This window comes from Nicotiana sylvestris, chromosome 5 (genome assembly GCF_000393655.2).
Source record: "Nicotiana sylvestris chromosome 5, ASM39365v2, whole genome shotgun sequence".
In the NCBI taxonomy this organism is placed as follows: domain Eukaryota; kingdom Viridiplantae; phylum Streptophyta; class Magnoliopsida; order Solanales; family Solanaceae; genus Nicotiana; species Nicotiana sylvestris.
In genome coordinates this window covers 31408831-31418840 of record NC_091061.1, presented here as the reverse complement: position 1 = coordinate 31418840, position 10010 = coordinate 31408831, and the positions used below count along the sequence as shown (strand labels likewise).

General features: G+C 37.4%; 1 protein-coding gene across 1 annotated transcript; it reads left to right on the top strand.

Moving 5' to 3' along the window:
* Nucleotides 1-4396: 4396 nt before the first annotated feature.
* On the top strand, nucleotides 4397-6246 carry LOC104229438 (protein NUCLEAR FUSION DEFECTIVE 4-like). Its single transcript, XM_009782090.2, has one exon. The coding sequence runs from the start codon at nucleotides 4406-4408 to the stop codon at nucleotides 6200-6202; it is 1797 nt and encodes a 598-aa protein (XP_009780392.1). The 5' UTR covers nucleotides 4397-4405; the 3' UTR covers nucleotides 6203-6246.
* The last annotated feature ends 3764 nt before the right edge of the window (nucleotides 6247-10010 follow it).

Sequence of the window (10010 nt, the reverse complement as noted above, 5' to 3'; positions counted from 1 at the left end):
GATTTGAGATCTGGCTACCATCAGTTGAGGATTAGGGCATCCGATGTCCCTAAGATAGCTTTTCGGACTCGATATGGGCATTATGAGTTCCTAATGATGTTATTTGGGTTGACAAATGCCCCAGCAGCATTAATGGATTTGATGAACCGAGTGTTCAAGCCCTATCTGGATTCCTTTGTGATTGTTTTTATTGATGATATCTTGATCTACTCCCGCAGTCGAGAGGAGCATGAGCAGTATCTTTGAGTCGTTCTCCAGACTCTGAGAGACAGCCAGTTATATGCTAAGTTTTCAAAATGTGAGTTTTGATTGAGTTCAATTGTATTCTTGGGTCACGTTGTATCAACAGAGGGTATTCAGGTGGATCCTAAGAAGATTGAGGCAGTCAAGGACTAGCCTAGACCCATATCAATTATAGAGATCCGAAGTTTCTTGGGTTTGACGGTTTATTACCATTGGTTTGTGGATGGGTTTTCATCTATAGTAGCCCCGATGACCAGTTGACCCAGAAGGGTGCCCTGTTCAGATGGTCAGATAGGTTTGCAATGCCTCCTTCGCATTTGCGGGCTTCACAAATGCGAAGCCCAGGTCGCAATTGCGACATTTGCAGCTGGGTAAATGAGACTTGGATGAGATTTTTCATTCATTCTTCAAATTTTCAAAACCTAAACTCCAAGAGGCGATTTTCCTAGAGCAAATTCTTCCCCAAATCATAGGTAAATGATTCTTAACTTATTTCTTCCAATCTATTTCATCTTTTACAAGATTTCATCCTAGAATCTAGGGTTTTTCGTGGTGGAATTGGGTGTTTTTGGGTAAAATTTAGGAATTTCGAAATTTTGGGATTTAGACCTCAAATTGAGGTCGGATTCCAGCACTAATTGTATATCCAGGCTCGGGGGTGAATGGATAATCGGGTTTTGGTCCGAATTTCGAGTTTGGACCAAGCAGGCCCAAGGTTGGGTTTTGACTTTTTGGAGAAATTGTTGGGAAACCTATAATTATGCATTGGAATTGATTTATCTAGCATTTATTAATGTTATTAAGTTAATTATGACTAGATACGAGTAAATTGGTGGTGAAATCGAGAGGTAAAGAGTTAATTGACCTTTGAAATACCCGTTGGCTTGAGTAAGTGTTTGGTCCAACTTAGACTTGAGGGATTAGGGATCCCCGACTTATTTGCTATGTGAAATTCCATGTGTGTGGCGTATAGGTGTGGTGACGAGTACCTATGCACCACCAAATTATCATTTTAGCCTGTTGCTTTCCCTGTTTCCTATTGTATTATTTCCTCTCTTAATTGTTACTTGCTCATAAATGTTTCCATGTCTAATTGCTTCATGTTAACTGTTGTTTTCTCTATTGAAGTATTAATTATTTCGTAGTTTCATTTTATTACCTTGTTGGTTAAAGTTGGTTTGTTGGTACTTCATGGTACACTTTGGTTGGTCTTGTTGTGTAGTGTTAACTGGTGAAGTTTCATAATTGTAGTGATATCCTATTGTGTTGGTTTGAGGTATAAGTGTTGTGGAGGATTTGAGTTAACTTGTGAAACACTTGTCGTTATTTTATGATTGGTGTTGATATACATTTAGATCAGGTTGCACGCCGCAACAGGAGGAATAAAGGTGAATGTGATTATCTGGTGGGATCGGGTTGCGCGCCGCAACAAGGAGTAATAAGGGTGCATAGGTGGGATCGGGTTGCATGCTGCAACAAGAGGATTAAGGGTGATGTACATATTGAGGAGTAATAAGGGTGGACTGGTGGGATCGGATTGCACGCCGCAGCAAGGAGAAATAAGGGTAAATATCTGTACTGTTATTGATTATATGGTGGGATCGGGATGCGCGCAGCATTAGGTGATATTTATGCATTCTTCCTTTTCTGCTGAGATTCATTATTGTGTTGTTGAAAATATCTTAAGGACTGGTTATAGCTGAGTATTGATAGAAAGTCTGGGTCCCGTTTTTACTTGATGCAAGTCATTGTTATATTTCATTCTATAATTCCTTTTTTGTCTTAGTATAAACTGTTGCATGTTATATATATTGTTATGCCCCGCCGTAGCCTCGTCACTACTTCGTCGAGGTTAGGTTCGATACTTACCAGTACATGAGGTTAGTTGTACTGATACTGCACTCTGCACTTCTTGTGCAGATTTCAGAGCTAGTGGCTGGTCGTGAGGTTGGTTGTTGTTATTGCATTCAAGAGACCCAAGATACTCCTGCAAGTGTCCGCAGGCCCTGGCGTCCCCTCCTATCTTTACATCATTTTTGTTTTACTTTCTCCAAGACAGATGTATTTTCTTTCAGACCATTACTTGTAATATTCGTAGACTGTTCGTGAGTTGTGACACCAGTTTCTGGGTGGTATTTACTTCTGTTTTCGTTAATAGTATAAGAGTAATTAGATAAATCATGCACTTTCATTTTTATTTCCGCTGTAATGGTTTTATTAGACCTTAATTATAAATGGACAAAAGAAAAAAGTGTAAAATTCTGCAACGTTGGCTTGCCTAGCGAGTGCAATGTTAGGAGCCATTACGGTTTCGACGGTAGAAAATTCGGATCGTGACATTCGGAATTGGTCTCTACCTCCCTAAGATAAAATTTGCGTACACACGGTACTTCCCAGAACCAACTTGTAAAATTTCACTAGGTTTAATTTGTTCATGTTGTTGTTGTTGGCTTGTTGCTTGTACAATAATAACTAAAAGGGTTATTTTTTACATTAATTTTTCTTAATGAAATAACTTTTCTTTCTCTCTTCTTATTTTAACATCCGAGAACTACTCATTAGTATATAATATTTTAAAGTTTCACCATATCTCCCTTTATTACTTCACTTTTAAATTCGAATCGAAAAATAGATCAGAGGAAAGACAAAGCAAATCATAAATCAGATTTGCATGTCAGATCAATTTTTATTAATCATCATTTGATTATCAAGAAGAAGCTAGAAGCAAACAAGAAGGACAATAGCATTAAGTGGTTAAAGCGTAGTGTATTCTTCCCCATAAACCAAATATATACAATGTCTTTCACCTAGTAAACAATTATCCATATGTATACTCCTAAAGTAGATTAAATTTTATCATTAATAGTTATGATGTAGCGGTAAATATGCTCATTTTTACCAAAGGTTTCATGTTCAAGTTCTGATTACAAAATTGTCTTTGATAGAAAGCATTTTACTCAAAATAAAAATTTTCGATGTGAATTTAAATTAGTCATGTATCAATGCGGATATCGGACACTGATGAAAAACCAAAAACAAAAACTCTTGTAAATTTTCACATGTAAAACTTACGGTTTGACAACTCATCTTCTTATTGATATACATATATATATATAAATGTGTCTTTACCCCAATGTTGAGGTTCAAGACCGACCAAAATAAATACCCCTCCCTCCAGCATCTAATTTGGGATATAAATTCGCATACTTTAAGAATAAAACTTAATTGTAGATAAGAACATCAAATTACTATCATGAGTCACAATTTCTATTAAAAAAAGTTCAAAATATGCTACAAAAATTGTAGTGAAGGATAAAATCGATTTTACTCTAAATATAGTCAGCAATACTGGCTTTTAATCTTCCATTTCTATCGATCTTTTTTACCCAAAAGTATATTTCTCTCTCCATCTTACCAATCCAAGAGTCTGGCTTCAAAGTCAACTATGAATTGAAGTTCATGTATTATATATTACTATATCTCTTTCCCACACTCCATACCCCGAAGAAGTAGGCGTGGGGTGCGGCAAGACTTACATAGAAATCTACATTTTCTGCATCACTAATGATATTTATATATAGAGTTTAAGCTGACAGTGTACAACATGTAATTCTTTATAGCAGAAGAAAGTAGAGTAACAACCTGCTATAACTAGTTAACCGTGCATAAATTATTTGCACCAACAATGTAAATAACTTAAATCCGTATATCTATTAGTTTATGTTCTATACAATAATAGTGTACGTAACTGTTTTAACTATCTGATTAAGTTGACCCACAACAATTAACTTTTTCTATGAAGCTTGACATGATAACCTGGGAAATATAGTAAGAACTGTTAAGCACACAAAATATGATGTATTCAGGCAGAATACAAGGAAGGATTGCATCCCAAGAGGTGTGAAGTATATAGTCTACCCGAATACAAGCATTAATGACTGCTTCCATGGCTCGAACACCCGACCTATAGGTCACACAAAGACAACTTGTACGTTGCTCCAAGAGTAGGAACCTGTTATAATCAGCTCAAATTTCAATCGCAACGATAGTGTAAATTTTTTTACAATATATTGTCAGCTCACATAACTTAAAAACTATATATATGTACATGCCTCGTTCTAAGATCCCATGTTGTATCATTCTATCAAAGAACTAAAAAAACATGGCCTATGGTGTCGAAGGTAGTGGTTCTGGTCTAGCCAATATGAGAAGCCTAACACTACAAGTCTTCACTGGAAGATGGTTCATGGTATTTGCCACTGTTCTAATCTTATCAGCCTCTGGTGCAACTTACATTTTTGGTATTTACTCTAGTGATATCAAAACTTCGCTCGGATATGATCAAACCACCCTTAATTTACTCAGTTTTTTCAAAGATTTAGGATCCAATGTTGGTGTCCTTTCTGGTTTACTCAATGAAGTAACACCCCCTTGGGTAGTTTTATCAGTTGGCGCAGTCCTTAACTTTTTTGGTTACTTCATGATTTGGCTAGCCGTAACCAAAAAAATTCCAAAACCTAAAGTTTGGCATATGTGTGTATACATTTGTATTGGTGCAAATTCTCAGTCTTTTGCCAATACTGGAGCTTTAGTAACTTGTGTCAAGAATTTCCCAGAAAGCCGTGGCGCGGTTCTTGGACTTTTGAAGGGTTATGTTGGCTTAAGTGGTGCAATGTTGACACAAATTTACCATGCAATTTATGGTAATGAATCTAAGTCTCTTATTCTACTTATTGGTTGGCTTCCTGCTGTTGTTTCTTTTGTGTTTCTACGTATAATTCGTATAATGAAAGTTGTTCGGATTGCACATGAGATGAAAGTTTTCTATAGGTTTTTATACATATCTCTTGGCCTTGCTGGATTTCTCATGTTGATTATCATACTTCAAAAAAGGCTAGATTTTAAACAAAGTGAGTATGGTTTGAGCACAGCTATTGTTCTGTTTTTCCTCTGTTTACCACTTGGTATTGTTATAAAAGAAGAAGTTGATTCTTGGAAAACCAAGAAACAAGCATTGGAAAGTATTTCACAAGTTAAATTGGTAACTGAGGAGCCAAATTCTGAAGTTGCTCAGCCCCAAATTCAGCCACAAACACCCTCTTCTGCCACCATTTCAAAAAATCAAGAAACAGTTTCGTGTTGGAAAACAGTTTTTCGTGCACCGGATAGAGGTGAGGATTACACTATACTACAAACCCTTTTTAGTATTGACATGTTAATACTATTTTTCGCGACGATTTGTGGTGTTGGAGGGACATTAACAGCAATCGACAACTTGGGACAAATTGGAACATCATTAGGCTATCCAAAAACAAGCATTAGTACATTTGTGTCACTTGTTAGTATATGGAATTATTTAGGAAGAGTTGCGTCTGGTTTCCTCTCAGAACATTTCTTGTCAAAATACAAATTTCCTAGACCCCTTATGCTCACAATAACACTCATCATCTCTTGTCTTGGCCATCTTCTCATTGCTTTCGACGTTCGCGGTGGCCTATATATTGCATCTATAGTCATAGGATTTTGCTTTGGAGCACAATGGCCATTGTTATATGCCATAATTTCAGAACTTTTTGGGTTGAAATATTACTCAACTTTGTATAATTTTGGATCAGTGGCAAGTCCAATTGGTGCATATGTGCTAAATGTAAGGTTGGCTGGACATTTATATGATAAAGAAGCAGAAAAACAGATGAAGGCATTGGGAAGAAGTAGGAAAATTGGTGAAGATTTGGAATGTGTTGGGGCTGAATGTTTTAAGTTGGCTTTTATTATTATTACAGCAGTTACAATTCTTGGAGCTCTTGTGTCAATAATTTTGGTGTTGAGGACTAGGAATTTTTACAAGAATGATATTTACAAGAAATTTAGGGAGGAAGCTAAAGTGGCTGAAAAAGAAATGGTTATGGCAGAAAATTTTGGTGGTCTACTTCAAAATAAAAGTTCTCCTAAAGTATAGATTAGAATTTTGAAGAAGGAAAGGAAAAAGGTTGAAATATGTAAAGAAAGAATAGATATTTGTTGGTTTTGAAGAAATTTTGAAGTTTTCTCTTTTACTTGTCAGTATTTTTTTTTCTTTCTTCTTTGTCTACTAGATGGAATTTCTTTAATTATTTATGTTTCCTTTTTTTTCCATGATATTCTGTTTCTATTAATTTTTTGGTACATATGTAATCTGATATTTCATCATATATCTAGATTTCAAATACAGTCAGATCTTTCTATATCAACACCTCTATATAACAACTATTCATTATAAAAGTCAAATTTTTTCGAGACCGATTTTTATATTATATTTTAATATATGTTCTCTATAAAAACACTTTACTATAACATCCAAAAAATATCGAAATAAACGAGACTATTATAGAGGGGTTTGACTGTATCAAATTTTTACAAAGCTATTTTCGGAATTTTTAACATAATTGCAATATCATTAGTTAGAACTTTGAAGTACTCAAACCTTCATCCACATTTAATTGGCATTTTGACGTAATTTATGGAATTAAGTAGAAGCCCGTTAGCAGTGCGAGTTTGTCTCTGTGTGTCACGACCCGGATTTTTCATATTCGGGAGTCGTGATGGCGCCTACTCGTAGAAGCTAGGCAAGCCACGAACTTAGAAATCTTTAGCTCTTCTGTTTTAATTCTTTTTACATCTTATATTAACAAGGAAATAAATAGTTAAATAACAGCGGAATATGAGATTAAGCGGAAGTCTTAAATAAATATAAAACCAGAATGTTTCGAAAGTCCATATATGCCTCTACCCAGAATCTGGTGTCACAACATCCACGGACTACTAAGAGTACTAAATACAATCGTTTGAAAGAAATATAACACTGTTTGTCTCGAATACTTGAGATAACAGAATACATAATAAGATAGAGGAGACGCCGGGACTGCGAACGCCTGCAAGGCTACCTCGATGTCTCGGTGGACTGAAGCCTGGCTCCCGAGCTACTGCTACTGATCAAGTGTCGGTCCGGTATCTGCACAGAGTGCAGAGTGTAGTATCAGCACAACTGATCCCATGTGCTGGTAAGTGTCTGGCCTAACCTTGGCGAGGTAGTGACGAGGCTAGGACCAGACTCCAGATAAACCTGTGCAGTTATATAATATACAGCAGAAATATAAACAGGTAACAACAGTTTTAAAGGGAGGGGGAAACATGCTCTGGGGAAACATATCAATTTTATCAGAAACTTAATAAAGTATGGAAGAACACTCGATGTCTACAATCAATACGATAGCAATGATGTTGCAGCGTGCAACCCGATCCAATATAATATCTGTTGCGGCGTGCAACCCGATCCACATATATAACTATTGCGGCGTTCAACCCGATCCAATATAATATCTGTTGCAGCGTGCAACCCGATCCACATATATAACTGTTGCGGCGTGCAACCCGATCCAATATAATATCTGTTGTGGCGTGCAACCCGATCCACATATATAACTATTTCGGCGTGTAACCCGATCCAATATAATATCTGTTGCGGTGTGCAACCCAATTCACATATATAACTGTTGCGGCGTGCAACCCGATGCAATATAATATCTGTTGCAGCATACAACCCGTTCCAAATATATAGTCAACAATAATTATAATTAACCGTCCCGGCAAGGGATCAATAATAGACTACACTATCCCGGCAAGGGAACTCAACAGTATAAGTATATACATCCCGGCAAGAGAGAAACCGCCATAACTAAACTATAACTCAACTAGTTTCAACATTTAACTACCTCAGCTATAACTAACCTTGTTACAACACCTAACTACCCAGCTATAACCAAATTTGTTACAACACCTAACACGAAGAATCATCATCCTAAACGTCCGTAATATCAATTAAGAACACAATGCAAGGGAACCTCAACTCAATAATAGCCCGACAAGGGGTAACATAATGATCTCTTCTCTTTCTCACTTTTACTTCACAACTCGAGCCAATGCTCTAGAGTTTCTATTATCACTTATACTTTCACAATTCGTTATACAATTTGGAGCTCACGCTCCTCAATGTTCTTAGGTCACAACTCTTTCCACAACTTTACACAACAAATAGAAATCGTCACCAAGACATGAATAATACAACGAGATCATGAAAATCACAAGATAAGACTCACGGTCATGCTTGACACCAACACACAGATATTCGTCACCATGCCTATACGTCGTACTCGACAAGAAGCAAATAGCAAATAGGACACAACTCCTAATCCCTCAAGCTAGGGTTAGACCAAACACTTACCTCGATGCCTCGAACACAACTCAAGCTTCAATTATAGCTTTACCCCTTGATTTCACTGCCAATTCGCTCGTATCTAGTCACAAATTACTTAATTACATCAATAAACGCTAAATGAATCAACCCCAATGCATGAAAATAAGTTTTCCAAAATTTTACCCAAAAAGTCAAAATCGCCCCCGGGCCCACATGGTCAAAACTTGAGGTTCGAACCAAAACCCGATTACCAATTTCCCCACGAATCCAAATATATAATTTGTTTTGAAATCGGACCTCAAATTGAGGTCCAAATCCCCAATTTTAGAAAAACCTAGGTTCTACCCAAAACACCCAATTTCCCCCATGAAAATCTTTGATTTGAAGTTGAAATCATGTTAAAAGATGTTAAGGAGTGAAGAAAGTGAGTTAGAAATCACTTACCAACGGTTTGGAGAAGAAAGGTTGTTTGAAAAATCGCCTCTTATGTTTTTGGGGTTTTGAAAAGTGAAAAATAACTGAAATTTCCTTTTATTTATACCCCTCTGAGACCCCCTGTGCGGACCGCATCAAATGGACCGCGGTCGCACAGGCCTCCCTGAAGACCTGCAGTTCAGCACCCTGTGCGGACCGCACAAAGGTGACTGCGGCCGCACAGCCTCCACCGCGTACCGCACAAAGATGAACGCAGCCGCGCTGGCCCCTCCGCGGTCGCACGCAATTTCTCGCGGACCGCACTAGAGGGTTCAGAGACCTGCAATTTCCTGAACCTGCAACATCTGACTTTCTAAGCCTAAGGCATCCCGGAACCTACTCGAAACTCACCCGAGCCCTCGGGGCTCCTAAGCAAACATACGTACTAACTCAACAACATCATACAAACTTATCTGTACGATCAAATCACCAAAATAACCTCAATAACAATGGATCAAACCTAAAATGAAGAACTTTTTCTCAAACTTCATCAAGTATCAAATTTAGCAATTTAGGTCTGAATCACGTCAAACGACGTCCGTTTTCAACCAAACTTTACAGAAATGACTTAAACCATATATAAGACTTGTACCGGGCGCCGGAACCAAAATACGGCCCCAGTACTATCATGTTCTAATCAAATTTCTTTAAACAATTTCAGAAAATAATTTTTTTCTTTGAAAATTTATTTCTCGGGCTTGGGACCTCGGAATTCGATTCCGGGCATACGCCCAAGTCCCATATTTTCGTACGGACCCTCCGAGACCGTCAAATCACGGTTCTGGGTCCGTTTACCCAAAATATTGACCGAAGTCAAATTAACTCATTTACAATCAAAACTTATCGTTTTTCACATATTATCATATTTAAGCTTTCCGGCTACACGCCCGGACTGCACACGCAAATCGAGATGACTTTAAATGAGGTTTTAAGGCCTCAGAACACGGAATTTTGTTTTAAAACAAGTGATGACCTTTTGGGTTATCACATTCTCCACCTTTAAAACAACCGTTCGTCCTCGAACGAACAGAAGAAGGAAGTACCCTGAGTCGGGGAAAAG